The sequence below is a fragment of the Osmerus mordax genome, chromosome 8 (genome assembly GCF_038355195.1).
Source record: "Osmerus mordax isolate fOsmMor3 chromosome 8, fOsmMor3.pri, whole genome shotgun sequence".
Lineage (NCBI taxonomy): Eukaryota > Metazoa > Chordata > Actinopteri > Osmeriformes > Osmeridae > Osmerus > Osmerus mordax.
This window is the reverse complement of record NC_090057.1, coordinates 6,804,901-6,820,377: the sequence shown is the minus strand read 5'-3', so window position 1 is coordinate 6,820,377 and position 15,477 is coordinate 6,804,901. Positions and strand designations below refer to the sequence as shown.

The 15,477-nt window shown below is 50.0% G+C and overlaps 2 protein-coding genes across 5 annotated transcripts in view; one reads left to right on the top strand and one right to left on the bottom strand.

The window, feature by feature from the left end:
* arid1b (AT-rich interactive domain 1B) overlaps positions 1 to 9,909 on the top strand; it is a 43,972-nt gene extending 34,063 nt beyond the window's left edge. For all 4 annotated transcript variants that reach the window (XM_067241037.1, XM_067241038.1, XM_067241040.1 and 1 more), the window contains 12 exons: positions 141 to 268; positions 396 to 505; positions 2,663 to 2,872; positions 3,124 to 3,337; positions 4,675 to 4,813; positions 4,891 to 5,066; positions 5,473 to 5,623; positions 5,708 to 5,824; positions 5,961 to 6,045; positions 6,277 to 7,030; positions 7,247 to 7,377; positions 7,690 to 9,909. In XM_067241037.1, the coding sequence (XP_067097138.1) occupies positions 141 to 268; positions 396 to 505; positions 2,663 to 2,872; positions 3,124 to 3,337; positions 4,675 to 4,813; positions 4,891 to 5,066; positions 5,473 to 5,623; positions 5,708 to 5,824; positions 5,961 to 6,045; positions 6,277 to 7,030; positions 7,247 to 7,377; positions 7,690 to 9,507 (4,033 nt within the window). In that variant the 3' untranslated portion in view covers positions 9,508 to 9,909. The remainder of the gene's footprint in view (positions 1 to 140; positions 269 to 395; positions 506 to 2,662; positions 2,873 to 3,123; positions 3,338 to 4,674; positions 4,814 to 4,890; positions 5,067 to 5,472; positions 5,624 to 5,707; positions 5,825 to 5,960; positions 6,046 to 6,276; positions 7,031 to 7,246; positions 7,378 to 7,689) is intronic.
* A 1,107-nt stretch (positions 9,910 to 11,016) lies between these two features.
* On the bottom strand, positions 11,017 to 14,389 carry tmem242 (transmembrane protein 242). Its single transcript, XM_067241044.1, has 4 exons — positions 14,282 to 14,389; positions 13,971 to 14,071; positions 12,569 to 12,706; positions 11,017 to 11,748 (listed from the first exon to the last, which is right to left on the bottom strand). Exons 1-4 carry the CDS (start codon positions 14,370 to 14,372, stop codon positions 11,635 to 11,637), a joined length of 444 nt encoding a protein of 147 aa, XP_067097145.1. The 5' UTR covers positions 14,373 to 14,389; the 3' UTR covers positions 11,017 to 11,634.
* Positions 14,390 to 15,477: the final 1,088 nt, after the last annotated feature.

Genomic DNA, 15,477 nt, shown 5'->3' with positions numbered 1-15,477 from the left:
TTCCTCTTCCTACTAAAACCCATCTCCTTCTGCCTGTCATTACTGTGTCCAAAACAATATTTTCGAGGGAGAAAAAAAAGGTGTTGACACTCCTGGGGTGATCTCCCAGTTGTGACTCATCGATCCTCTGTGGTTTTCAGGCAGGGAAGCTACCCGGGTATGTCTCCCATGGGCGGGGTGGGCCCCGGTGCCCCCTACAGCCAGCAGCCAGGGAACAATTCTGGTAGGATGACCCCACAAGGATCCCCCTACAACGCCCCACCCTCAGGTACGACTACCTCCATCAACAATCCACGGTGAAAACCATAGTTATTAGCAAATGCTTCAGGTGGAGGTCAGAGGCTAACAGTATTGACAGAAACGGCTCCTCCACAACCTAACCTTACCCTCCACAGGGCCCATGATGATGTCAGGCGACGGGCCGGGAGGTCCCCCAGAGGCCAAGCAGAGGGTGGAGCTCAACAAGGAAGGGGCTGCTCCCGTGGCCGAGCCCCCAAAACCTAAGGTACAGCCCCCCCCCCCCAGCTTTGATTCAGGCCCCCTACAACAGGCCCCGTGCACGCCTCTTGTTTTTTGTCCGTGGCCCTCAGAGCATGTTGTAGCAGCGCATGCGTTTGGAGCAGCTCATCTTAATGCCACAGTAACATTCCCTGACAGAGACTGGGGAGGGGGGAGGCTGTGTTTGGAAATGTGTGCGTTTCTCAAAGAGGGAAGAACATTTCTGGGCTGCGTCACTGTCTCGCTATCTCTCTCTCTCGCTCTACTTCTTTCATATGTATATTTATTTATATTGTCACTTTTGTACTTACTGGGGAGAGACAATTCAAAAACATAATTTGTGATGTTTTCTTAGTAGCGGTTGTTTTATCTTTTCACAAAGTCGTTCATTACAACTCTCTCACGGACAAGTCTGGGAGTGTGAGCGCACCTGTCTTTGGACTGATCTGGAATTGACAAGGGTGTACCAAAATAACCCATTTCTCACCAATAAAGAACTTGTTACCGCTGCTCACAGTTCTCTCAAGAGCTCCTGTTTCTCTTGTCAGAGCTTATCTTTTGTTTTGTTAGATCTTTCCTCCCCCATCGCCCCCCCCCTCCTTGTTTCAAGTCGTTCTCTGCGGTTCCATGCTCCCCTGGTTTGCAGACAGGAGTCGTGGAAGTTCCCAACTTCTTCTCTGCGTGTTTCGCGTCCTCGTCTCCTCACCTCATTACTGGAGCGAGATGGGCGCTCCTTGATCACCACAAACTGAGGAGTCTCTTGTCAGCCGAGCCGAGAGGATCTGAGAAGATCCGGCGCTCTGTGTGTGTGTCTCCACCCTGGCCTGTTCATCACAACGCTCCTATATGTACTCACCTGCTTTGTTTTGCCTGCCGTCACCACGTCGGGGGCGGTACTAGCATGGCTTTGTGTCTCTGCTGTGAGCAGGGAGAGCATCGTCCTGTCTGTCGCCTGCTGTGCTGCGGATCCTGCTGTCATGTCCTGTCCTCTGTCCACCCTGGGGGGGGGGGGGGGGGGGGGGGGTCTGATGGATGAATGTACTGAACATGTGGGTGGGGGGGGGGGGGGGAGCAGGATGAGAGAGAACCAGAGCTAGCATATTCACAGGGCTATGCCAACAAATGTTCTCAATTCAAACAGACAGGTGTTTGTGCATGCATTGGCTGACGATGGCTGGCTGCTCACTCACAGGACATCTCGTAGGGCAGGTTTCGCTGCCTGGATGGTGCGTGGGTCAAATGGCACAGCCTGACTGACCGACAGACTGACATTCCCCTGCCATCTCTCATCACATGGGCCCTGTTGTGTGTGTGTGTGTGTGTGTGTGTGCGTGCGGTATGCTTGTTTGCGTGTGTGCGTGTTTTCTTTTGTCCCCCTGTTCTCCGCCACAGGACAGCTACAGCTGTGTGTGTATGTCCCAGCCCCCCACCCCCTGTCCCCTGTCCCCCAGGCCTGCTAGCCTGTCCTCTCTTCACGGGGAGGACAGCGATAGCATTAGCAGCCCCACCTGGCCAAAGAACCCGACCAGTCCCGTAAGTGCCGCAAGCACCGTCTGCTTTCGCTTTCCTTTTCTTTTTTTCATTTTGTTAAAAGATTGAAAGATTCTCTTTTCTCTTCAAAAACCAGCTAATCGTTTTTGTATTTTTTTTTTTTTCGTTCATATTTTTGCTGTCAGTGTGTTCGTTCACGTGTGACTTCATGTTGCTGTTCTTGTGAAAGAGACTTTCTTATTAAGACGTGAGTGCGTGTGTGTGTGGGTGTGTAATATTGGATAAAGGCGCACCCGTTTCAATGACCACCTGCTATGACTCATCTCTCTCCCTACCCACCGTGCTGGTGCCGGGGCACAGTAACCTTGAATGTGACAACCCTCACTGTGTTAATGAGAAAGTCATCAGTCATGGTTAGCATGTGATGGGAATGTGAGCCGTGTTCTAGAGTGTTCTCACCTCCTGCTGCTCAGTTCTGAAGGAGAACACCTACGATTCAAAAGGGCTTGAATGGCATGCAAGCCTCTTTGACCTGTGGTGGGGTGTCAGTTGTCTTTGTGTTCCCTTGTTTGTTATCCATTCATCATGGCTGTATCTATAACACGCTCACCTATAGCGAACAGCCTTTCCGACCCTTGCCTGTCTCCCCCCCTCCTATGCCCCGCCCCTACAGAAGCCCAGCCCTGCCACCATGACCAATGAGAAGATCACGCGGCTGTACGAGATGGGCGGTGAGCCTGAGAGGAGGATGTGGGTGGACCGCTACCTGGCCTTCATGGAGGAGAGGGGCACCCCTGTGCCAAACCTGCCCGCCGTGGGCAAGAAGCCCCTGGACTTGTGCCGCCTCTACCTGTGTGTGCGGGAGATTGGAGGGTTGGCCATGGTGGGTGACAGATGCTGGTTCGCCAGATAAAAGCTGAAGCGTTGTAAGGTTTCTCCAGGAAGCAAGATCAATATTTTTGTAGGGTTTCCATATAGAAGAATTATGACATGGTTTTCCAAACGGCCAGAACCGAGGTAGTATGTAGTTTTGGAGAAAACTGAAGGAAATCCCCAAATATCAGACGATATCCGGTGAAGAACCTAATCATTTGAAGAATGACATCCTCACGTCGGCCATCTTGTTTGCCGCAGGTCAACAAGAACAAGAAGTGGCGCGAGCTGTCCACCCACTTGAGCGTGGGCACGTCCAGCAGCTCGGCCAGCTCTCTGAAGAAGCAGTACATCCAGTACCTGTTTGCCTACGAGTGCAAGGTGGAGCGAGGGGAGGAGCCCCCTCCAGAGATCCTGGCCACTGGAGACAAGAAGAACCAGGCCCACCAGGCCAGGATACAGCCGCCCTCCCCCGGTGAGTAGACGCCTGCTCTGGGCCTGGGGTGCGTGTCAGTCAGGGGCCTGGATGATCCTGGCAAGAGTCCTTCCCACTGAAAGTTAGTTTCTTCTGTTATAGCTATTTCAGATTTTTGTTTGTGGGTTGAATGTTCTTAAACGCAATGTGTCCCAAGGTAGTTCTGCTTGTGTAAAAATCGTGTATATAGTTTATTGTACATGATATATATATTCCTATATCGTTTCTATTCATATTCTGTACAAGAGATGAACTCTATACCTCAGTCTGATGCTGTCTCTGAATGGCCCCCCTCCCCCCACAAGCATCCCCCCATCTCTGTCTCACCACGCTCTCTGTTCGCCCCTGCGGGCGTGCGGGCCTATTTATATCTGACAGGTGATTGTGTCACACTGGAGGAGAGGGGGGGGAGGGGGGGGGGGGAAATAAAGCTGTAGAAATGGAGAAGGTGGGGGGAGGGGGGAGTAAAAGGGGAGAGCTGTCAAGCGGCCAGCAGCAGGATCCCCCCCTACCCCCCCGGGGCGTGCGCTGGTGATGTCAGAGAGAAGAGAGAGCTGTCAAGCAGCAGGGGGGGGGGGGGATTCCCCAGAGAAGATTAATAGGGGAGGAGTGTGGTATATAAACAAAAGTGACCTCAGTCTGACCTACTTTCCCGCAGACAGACCAGTGAGGCAGCAGTTTTTTTTTTTCCTCTTTCTCTCTGCCTGAGTATGGGAGGGAGGGTCACATGAGATCACACGCAGAGACAGAGAGAGAGGGAAGATGAGAGAGAGAGAGAGAGAGAGAGCGTGAGAGAGCGAGAGAGAGAGAGAGAGAGAGAGAGAGAGAGAGAGAGAGAGAGAGAGAGAGAGAGAGAGAGAGAGAGAGAGAGAGAGAGAGAGAGAGCGTGGCTGTATTGTTTACTTTTGGAGTTCAAACACGTGGAGGCTGGCAGAAGATCAAGCAGAAGTCCTCATGAGAGTACCCAGTCTCTCTGTCTTTCTGTCTTTCACTCGCTCTCTCCCTCTCTCTCTCTCTCTCTCTCTCTCTCTCTCTCTCTCTCTCTCTCTCTGCCAGAATTCCTCAGTCCAGTGCATATTTTGATGAGGCTAATTTCCTTTATTATTGCAGTTCATCGCTTTTCATTAAATCTAGATTTATGGAACAAAATGTATTTTGCTGAGAATAAGAAGAGGTTATAAATTGTGGCTGGCATGAATTGCCCTCCTCCTGCCAAGATGTAATATATCAAAGTACACATCTCCCTTCTAAATCACTTGAAATGTAAATGTTGAGGCCTCTTTCCCTCCTTCCCTTCACTTAGTCTCACACTGTCTCCCCTTCCTCCCCTCCCCCAGCCAACTCTGGCTCCCTGCAGGGCCCCCACACCCCCCAGTCTACAGGAAGCAGCTCCATGACAGAGATGCCGGTGGACCTGAAGCCCCCCACCCCGGCCTCCACCCCCCACAGCCAGATAAGCCTGCAGTCCAGCGGCAGGTAGGGGAGCGCTCCTGTCGTGTGTGTGTGTGTGTTGTGTGTGCGGGCTGTTTGTAACCATTGCTCGTGTCTCTCAGGAACAGTGTTGGGATCAGCGTTCAGGACCCGTTCTCAGAGGGCAGTGACCCAGCGTTCCACAGGCGTGGGCCCCTGCCCCCCGCCGCCTCCTACCAGCAGGGAGGAGGTACTGCAGAGCCCTCAATGAGGATGCAGTACGACGGCAACAAGGACCCCTATGTGGGCCCCAGGAAAGGTGAGGGCTCATGCACGCTCTGTACTCAAACACTTAAGATGCATCGAACACTGACATGGTGAGATGGAGTGGCTGGACAGCTTCTGTTACCAGACCTGCAGTGAGCTGCGATTAATGGTAGTAAAATGAGGGCAAGTGTAATGTTATAGGGTTAGGAGTGCAACTCAGTGTTCCAGCAGTCTGAATGTAAACATCTACTTGTCCTTGATGCCTGGTAGCAGCCCTGGAATATCTCTCTCTTTGGGAGTCTGTCAGTTCTCTTTAAGACTACGCTGCCCTCTGGTGTTGAGAATAATGTGCCACATCCCTACCAACTTCATAATGTAAATATGCGCTTTTTCTCCCTCGCTCTTCTCTCCCTCTAACCCCCCCCCCCCCCCCCCCCCATCTCCCCTTCCTCCTCCAGTACCAGGTGGCAGTGAGTCCTATGGTCCAGGTGCCATGCCCACCGGTGCCATGCAAGACATGTACCCCCGTGGCCCGCCCTCTGGAGCCATGCCAGGGATGGGAATGGGCCCGCGCCCCCAGTACCCCTACGGGCCCGGCTACGACAGGAGGTGGGCAGTCTCTCCCTCACGCCACGCTTGAGATGGAGACGTCTCATATGGCGTATTGCTCATGTTCTGCCTCTAACCCAACAGACCAGACCATGTGATGGGGCCAGAGGGGGGTATGGTGCCCCCTGGGGGTCAGAACAACATGGGGCCTTCCAGCAACGACCCCAGCATGTATCCTGGTAACAGATTCCCTCACCAGAGGTGAGTGTGTGAATAATGGCCAATGTGTAAGATGGAGGGAGCAGATCATGTGTGTGTGAGCATGACATACAGAGATAACATACCACATGGTTGCGGTCCATTCCTGAGCGTTTTGCATGCGTGTTTTCCTCCACAGGCCTGGGCACGAGGGTTACGGACAGCAGTATCCTCACGGCATGCCCTACGGCTCCCACCAGCCCGGCATGTACCCTCAGCAGCAGGTCAGCTCCCTGCCTCTAGAGGGCGCGCCACCACACATACTTGACTTCAGCCACATGCATAACCAGGACGCTCAATTCATGTTTTTTGGGGGTAGAAATAGCTACAGTTAGTAGTAGAATGTATACAAGTGAAGACGGTGTTCAGTGCTTGACAAGACTATAGGTCGACTGTGCCGTCTTTTGAGAAGTGATGGCGACTGTTTGTTTATGACGTGTCGTTTGACTTTTCAGGGGTACAAGAGGGCGGTTGAGGGGATGTACGGTCCCCCGGCCAAACGCCACGAGAGCGAGGCCTACGGGATGCAGTACGGGGGCCAGCAGGGCGACGTGTACGCCCAGTACGGGGGGGGCTACATGGGGCCCGAGCGAAGGCCCATGCAGGGCCAGTACCCCTACCCCTACCCCAGGGAGAGGATGCCACCTGGGGCCCAGGGACCCCCCCAGCATGGCATGATGAGCGGGGGACCCCCCCCATCCTCCTCTGGAGCCTCTGGAGAGTGGCCCAGGACAGACATGGGCTACCCCTACCCTGGCCGGCAGCCCCAGGGACCCCCGTACCCTGGCATGGGTCGGGGGGAGGATCCAGAGGGCAGGGGCCCCCCAGACGGCCAGTGGACCAACCACCCGGGCCAGCGCCAGCCCCCTTACCCACCCCACTCCTCCACCTCCTCCTCCTCCATGCCCCCCCGACAGCCCTCCTCCTCGTACCAGTCCAACCCTGCCATGTCCAACCACATCTCCAGAGCGCCCAGCCCCTCCCCTTACCCCCGGCCCATGGGCGGCTCCCTGTCCCCCAACAGCAGCCACTACCTGGCCTCCATGAAGAAGGCAGGGATGCCCGGGGCCATGCCAGGCTCTCACAGCGGAGGGCTGCCAGGCCAGGCCATGCCACCCATCCACAGGGAGATCAACTACCCGTCTGGCTCCGTGGAGGCCACCCAGCCCCAGCTGAAACCCAGACGCAGGATCACCTCCAAGGACACAGGTAGGATCCAGCCCCTGGGCTGACATACGATCAGGCTTTAGTTTACCCGGACTGTCAGGTGGGTTGGGTTTGCACATATAGGAACAACACATGGGTTACACTGTGTGAGGCAGGAACAATAACTCCAGAAAATCCAAACTAAAACTGACAAACGACCAGAATCAAAGTCTTATCTCCCTGACCTCTGTGACCTATGACCTCCGTACCCCCCACCAGGGACCCCGGAGGCGTGGCGTGTGATGATGTCGCTGAAGTCGGGGCTGCTGGCTGAGAGCACGTGGGCCCTGGACACCATCAACATCCTGCTGTACGACGACAACACAGTGTCCTCCTTCAGCCTCACACAGGTCAGACCGCCGCTCACGCCCTGCCGCTCACGCCCTGCCGCTCACGCCCTGCCGCTCACGCCCTGCCCTGCCGCTCACGCCCTGCCGCTCACGCCCTGGTCACACCGCTTCCCTGACCACAACCTTACAGTCACACTGGTCCTGCCATGAGGAACCATCAAATATCGACTAGTACTCAACATTTCATGAATACATGTTGTCTATAGTCATTCTCTCATGAGAGGAATGTTCTTCCGCACCTATTTACCCGTGTATGTATTGAGGTGAAATGCGAGAGAGGAGTTGTGTTTGACGTCAGTTGTCCTTCCCCAGATGCCTGGCTTCCTGGAGCTGGTGGTGGAGTATTTCCGCCGATGCCTGATGGAGATCTTTGGGATCCTGGAGGAATATGAGGTAGGCACAGAGGGTCAGAAGACACTGCTGGGACCAATCACTGATGCCCTAGAGGACATGGAGGAGGAGCCTCCTGCCGTTCAGGAGCCAGACAGCCAATCGGAGGAGGAGCAGCAGAGAGAAAGCAATTCCGAGGCGGGGACAGAGAGACCTACGTCCAATGGAGGCACGGAGGGGGCGGGCCTGGAGGAGAGGAAGGAGGAGCAGCAGCCTGTGGTGGTCACGGTGAAAGAGGAGGAGATGGAGGAGGGGACGCCCACAAACCAGGCTGAGCCCGTCCAGCAACCAGAGCCCCCTGAGCCCAGACCCAAGCAGGCCAGTAAGTACGACAAGCTGCCCCTCAAGCTGGAGGAGAAGGACAAGGAGGAGGACTCGGTGGAGGAGTGCTCGGCTGGGCTCAGCCTGCCCAGGGGCTTCACCAGCGGCCTGCTGCACTGGAAGGCTGGAGGGGGCGACTCCACGGCACACATCCAGACCCACTTTGAGAGACGCACCGGGGGGCCTCGCCTCCACAAGCCCCTGGTGAGGGAGGAGGAGGCGTGGACCCACGAGGAAGGAGAGACGGAGACTGAGGAGAACAGAGACGAGGAGGAGGAGAAGAGAGACGACTCGGACTCCGAGGCGGCGAGCGTGGGGAAGAGCGTGACGGCCCCCGCGGACGACGTGCCGAGCGCCGGCTTCCTGTCGGAGGGCAAGGCCGAGCCCTTCCCCTGCGGCGGCGGGCCGAGCCGAAGCCTCCTCCCCCTGCTGGAGGACGAGCCGCGCTGCTGGGACGAGGCGCCGCTCTCCGTCGCCGAGCCGTGGCAGGACGCGCTGGCCAAGCGCTGCGTCTGCGTGTCCAATATCGTCCGCAGCCTGTCCTTCGTCCCGGGCAACGACGCCGAGATGTCCCGCCACCCGGGGCTGGTGCTGGTCCTGGGACGCCTGGTCCTGCTGCACCACCTCCACCCCGACAGGAGACGGGCGCCACCCAGCTACCAGCGGGAGGAAGAGCAGGGCCGGGCCTGCAGCAAGGACGAGTGGTGGTGGGACTGCCTGTCGGCGCTCAGGGAGAACACCCTGGTCACCCTGGCCAACATCTCAGGCCAGCTGGACCTGTCGCTGTACCCAGAAAGCATCTGCCTGCCCATCCTGGACGGCCTGCTGCACTGGATGGTGTGTCCCTCGGCCGAGGCCCAGGACCCCTTCACCGCAGCGGGGGGCTTCTCCTCGCTCACGCCCCAGCGGCTGGTGCTGGAGTGCCTGTGCAAGCTGAGCATCCAGGACGCCAACGTGGACCTGCTGCTGGCCACGCCGCCCTTCAGCCGGCAGGAGAAGCTGTACGCCACGCTGGTGCGCCACGTGGGCGAGAGGAAAAGCCAAGTCTGCCGGGAGATGGCGGTGGCCGTCCTCTCCAACCTGGCGCAGGGAGACCCCACAGCGGCGCGCGCCATCGCCCTGCAGAAGGGCAGCGTGGGAACGCTGATCGGCTTCCTGGAGGACAGCGTAACCATGGCCCAGTACCAGCAGAGCCCCCACAGCCTGCTGCACCCAACCGCCCCCCACCCCGAGCCCCCCAGCATCAACATGATGTGCCGCGCAGCCAAGGCTCTGCTCGCCCTGGCCAAGGTGGAGGAGAACCGGCCCGAGTTTGTGCTCTACGAGAGCCGGCTGCTGGACATCTCCCTGTCCTCAGTGCTGAACTCCTCTGTAGCGGCCATCATGTGTGAAGTACTGTTTAAGATCGGTCGCTCGTGACACACACACAGGCACAAGGGGGTCGGCCTGGTCTGAAAGGGGACAACCCGGCCACCAGTGAACAGTGAACAACAATGAACTAGGCGCTATTATATTTTTATTTAAATAAAATAACATAAAAAAAGTTTTTCATACAAATGAATATATATAGAGTATATACAGCTCTGCTCCATCCACAAGTTTCTTTTGGGGATTTTTAAGTAATTTTAATACAAATATTTAATACCTGGTATTTTTAATTTTTCTATTCTTTTAATTTGGGGGAGGGTTTATTTGTTTCAGCCAAAGTTGACATCCAACAATAAAGAACAACAGTTTGGGGCATCTTGGTCTTCTGTCTTGTAACTATGTGTTTTCTGTGGGATTGTTTTGTTAGGTTGTTTTATTTGGGGGCAGGAAAGAGGGGGGGCAGATTTATTTAAAATGTGAGACATGTTGTAGATAGACCTCTTGCCATGTGTTAAGATAAAACACTGACTCTTAAAACTCAGAATTTACAGTACATGTATCTTGTTCTGGAGAAGAAAAAAAAGAAGAAAAAAAGACCTGTTGTGCAATAGGATTTAGTTGGCTGGTTTGGGAGTGGGGGGTAGATTATCAAATGTGAATGACTTTTGACCACAGACAATTTTACCATCAGTATTGTAGAACCATACCAGTGTGAGTGGAGGGACTCATCCTTTTCGCTTGGCTCCGTCTGTAACCATAGCAACTGCCAGGTAGACACAACTTTGAACGAACAGTACTGCAAGCCTTCCGTTTCCTCTGAGAGGTTCTCATCTGTGGGCCCAACTGTATATAGAAGTTGTACATTCGACAGCCTCGTTTGGTTTCTTCTCCAGAAACTGTGGTCTGAATTAGTGATGGTAGTGAAGCTCTTTACTATAGCGGTCATGCTAACTATCATACTTGCTCATTTCAATTTTGACTGTTTAGTTGCTCTCTTAAAATGGGGTTTCGGTCACTTGATGTATTTAAAATGGTCTCTTAATGGTCTGTTATTCAGGTCTGTTAGGGACCTTCCGATGGCCTCTGCTTTGATTAATCATGTCTGAAAAACAAATGTATTTAGATTGTACAGTTTGCAGAACAAGATGGGCAGAACTGTATTCCAGAATAATGTTGTTGAAAATGACGTGTGACACAAAACAGTTTAACAAATGTAAAGGTCTCTTACTTACAGGTCTCCTCCCCTTTCATTTGATAAACATTGTTTATTCAATATGAAATCTTTATACTATATGTTCCACATGTTAAAAATAAATGTAAATGAAATCTGGTTGAGCACTGTGACGGATGCTATCGACTCTTTATTTGACTTGTGAGAGAAAACATCAGCGCAGTCGGACCATTTTGATGTATTTTTAGGACTCAAAGTTCAGACTGAAATATGTTTTCCTCCCAGAGAGTCTGTGTGTATGACTTCTGGAGTTCAGCTAATATGACACAGCGCGCCAAACTTGATTATGCAGACTAAATGTGTACCAAAACATCAGGGGCAGTCACAAGCGCATTGGCACTGACGCAGACACCAGTATTTTTATCCACCTCGTTATACGACTAACCAGTACAGTTCAAGATGGTTCAGTCTGCTCTTTGATGAACATGAGAATAGCAAAAACAGAGAATAAATAGATGGCTTTGACAATAGTTGATTCAGCAGTAACTCTGAAGAAGGTAATTTCTTCAGTTTCTGAATTTCTGGCCTTACAAGCACAATACATCCATCTACAGGTTTATCTGTGATAAAAACAAACCAGCACCTGTCACAAATGACAAATCAAGGTGGCATTGTGCTATGAGACGGTGAGCTTAGGAAGCCCAAAACCATTAGTAATGCTTGAGACTTGACTTCAGGGGCCTTCCAGTCAAAGCTCTGAGTTGATGAAAACCTGCCCCCTTAGGAACTGATGCCCGACATGAACATCACAGGAGAGGAGGGTTTAAGATGTACAGACAACCTTAAGCAGCTGTCCATCACAGGTCTCCCTGGGTGACGACAAGGGGAACAAAGTGCTCCCCAGAAGTTCTTTTTCCTCTCCCTCACGTCCTTCATTAGTCTCTTGAGTCACAGAGTGTCTTTTTACTGAAGTCTGCTTTAACCACTGGTGAGGCAGATAATCCCCTTCATTTGGACTGGAAGATGGAATCCCAGTCCACAGGTTCTGCGTTTGCTTGTTCTGTCTCATTCTTAGGGATCGCTGGGAAGATCGACTGCATCGTTTGCCTGAACTCTGTTAACTGCCAAAATGAAAATGACATTGTATCACTGTATGATCATCTTACAATTGAAACACACTTGACAATATCTAACTGGGACATAAGACATGGTTGGGAAATGTAGTGGTATTCATTATTAGTTAGTAGGTGCGGGGGAAAAAATAGATTCACATGAATCGCGATTTAGTCTTCTAGCAATTACAAAATTTCAAAAATCGTTTTTCTTATTTTTTTTTATAAAACAATTAACAAATCGTGAATCGATTTTTAATCGAATGGAGACCCCAAGAATCAAAAGGTACCAAAACATTCCCACCCCTAATAGATGGTAAGCTGTACATTTCTGTTTAATATTTTAACCGTGTTGCAGAAATAATGAGTCTATTAAAGAAAAGTCTACTTATCGACACTGTATTTCGTGAACGAGTTCTTAGAAATCCTTCAGCAAACATTCACTTGTTTTGTAAGTTTGATTAGAAGACAGAGTATTCTGTTTTATAACTTGGCATTGGCAGAAACTAAAAGTAACTTTGCAGGAACCCTGAGGCTCAGTGGGTAAGCATGTGTACTATCGAGTCTACTGCCAAACACTGTACCCCTGGTTTAAATCTCTCTTAAACCAATTGATAATTCATTTAACTGATATCAGTTAAGAAATATATGTTATATGAAATAACGTTAGCCCCATTGCCAATAAACTAAATCATCACACATTCTCCCTATGCTAGATACAAGAGACGTTACCATTGCTAATATTGGTTAGGGTTGTGGTCACTTAAAGATCCTCTCTAGGCTTCTACAAACCCGCAACACAATATGGTATGTTGTGGTTAATACATACACTGTGGACTCCCATGGCCTTCCAAATGGCAAAACTAAGCAGGCCCACACCACACCAAGCGTAGAGGGAGCCCCAGCCCAGGGCCCTCAGGGCAAGGGAGGCCCCTGACTCTGGCAGAGCTGCTGTGGCTGTCACCCCCTGGAGAACACACACACAGGAGTCAAACACTAGTTGGTCAACATGATTCTACAGTATAACTAGAGCACTGGTAGAATACTGGCAGATTCATTCTGCAATTAGCTGACGTGACAAGGACACAAGGCCTGCGAGCGCTGCTTCAAGACAGACCAAGCCATCTAGAAAACAGACATAACCAGTAACTTCATTTCCCATTTTTAATGTAATTTTGCTTTCTGTTGTAAAATGGCTTTTTGTCATTATATTACCTATTATTAGAATTTGGTGAGACAAGCAGCAGGATAAGAAAGACCCGAGAAGAGCCTTGATTAATGCTTTCCTGATTTCTTCTGGGAAGAAATCCTATAAAACAAGTAAATGTCTACATATTTTTTAAGTGTCTGTTAATCAATTATCAACTTACCCTTTGACATTATTTGTCAAACAGAAGCCAATAACTGATCACTTTTTTTTTGTGACTCCTCAAAGAATCGGCTTAATGCATGAGTGGTCAGATTCTGAAAACCCAGTTGGCCTTCATTGTATACACAGAACTTGCTGCTTATCCTAATATATTCCTTTTTCACTGACCTCACAACAGCATACCCCGCCACACTAAATCTAATTTAACCACTTTACAAGGCATATTTGACTGAGACTGGTGTTTACAAAAAACATGCCAGTGACTTAAATAGACTTCAAAAATAAACAAAGGCCCCAGTATGTGGTCTTTTTTAAGTGAATCTCAAAAAACGAATATAATGTTGGAATCTAGTGGTGGTTCTACTCAGATTTATTGGTAATTGGCTCTCGTGAGGATCCAATAAGCATGCCATTACGATTGGAGATATTGGGTAAGAGACAGTCCTTGCATGCTAGTAAGGCAAAGTAGCACTTCAGATGTCCAATTCCTGAGATTACAAGTAAAAACAACTTACATAATAACACTTTCTTGTCGAAGCTTTAGAAAACTGCTACATAAAACAGCTGTGATACTTCACATTCAACACTATGCTGAGATATTTAGAACATATTATTTATATCTGGGTGATATCTGTAAAGAGACAGGTGGCTTTCTTTGTCTGCCTTTTTATGGTTGAGAAAGACAAGTGAAGACTGATATTCCTCTGTCTTGTTGCAAACAATCTTATGCAATAACCAAGCTTGTGTTGTATATCTACCTGGTAGAATGGTGCAGCCAACTAATACACAGACAGGGATGCAACATAACTATTTGAATTAGGATTCATGGTTCATTTGGTTAAACCAATATAATTTAACATACTTTGTTAAACCAGTTTGGACTCTTCTTCTTTGCCAAGGCTAATGTGGAGCCGAATCCTGCTATCATTCCAGCAGAAGCCACAGTAGTCAGGTAAGCTGCACCTGAGAAACGATGAAAGTTGAATATGAGGATATGCATGGTGTTAGTCAAGCCATTAAGAATCGTTCATTTTCATAAGACTGCAGCTGGGCACTTGTCTGCCCTTGCAGCGTAGGCCTATGCTAGCTAGCGTTCTGAGATAGTTCTGAAATAACTACAAATATTATTAACAGCAATTCCATAAATCTAAACATTTATTGCACAACCATTACCTTTGAGTAGTTGCAGTTTGTTTTTGTCGTCATTGTCGTTACCAATTGATGCATTGACATTCAAACTCGTGTTTTCTTTCTCAGCTGTCATTTTGCCTTAGCTTGTCCGTCTTAATAAGTTTCCCGTAGAAACAAGCTCAGTCGGAACCATAGGCATTCATTCATGTTGAAACATATCTTTTGCTTTGAAGACCTCTGCTTTGAAGTGTTTTTAGCAACAATTACATACATTTGTATGAGCTGAGAGTGGTCGAGAGTAACACTTTAATTTAAAATAGATAAACGAATAATACATTGCATTTGGCACAATGAAATACACTTGCTAAACATGCACGAAGCTTCAAGTCTGCGAGTAGGTCCGCACGTTTTGTAAACCTGCGAGTTTGTCAACACTTTGCTTACTGGCGCGGGAGGAATTCCCATCAATACCCAAATATATTAAATTATAGTGCAAAAAGCGACAGGTCTAGTCACTTACATATTAAGACTGCATTTGTGTTTAGGTATTGACTCATTTTGTATTGACTCCTGCAGTCACATTCTGGTCATCCGTTTGGAGAATGCAATTTCTGTCGCCCGTTTCATTATCGTCTTTTCTAATGAAACGAGCAACCCTACAGTTTGTGTTGAGTACCGTGGTTCATTGGGGTGCAAGACAAGGCAACGTGAGAAAGGTGACATGCTGTGGTTCCATCGAGTTCCCGTGTTCTCACTCGCTCAAGAAACAAATTAGTAACGTTCTTGAAACACAGACTGTCTTAACGGGTGGGATCAATGGAGAAACGCGGTCTGTAATGGTCGGTGTTTGGACGAATAGTCCCTAACAAGGCAAAACATGTGAACGTTACGTTACACTAGCCTGCAACGAAAGCTGTGCACCTCCTCCTCCGTCTGCACTCTTCTGGAAGATGCTCTGTTTCCATGTCGCCGATATAGCTTTATTATAAGTCGGAGTGAAATATCTCTCGTTTTGATTTATGACCAGTTTCTGAATTATTGGACAATGCATTTATCTCCACGTTGATTTAGGAAAGGCGCTTTCACCGAGGACACTCGAAGGACGTATTCTTCAGTGTCTGGAGGTTTCTCATTGGACTCGCTTTGATTCTTTCGAGATTTTTGTTTCGTTTTGTGTGGATAACGTACCGAAATACTCGCTATCAGGAACGCAATTTAAATTGCTGGTTAAAATACAA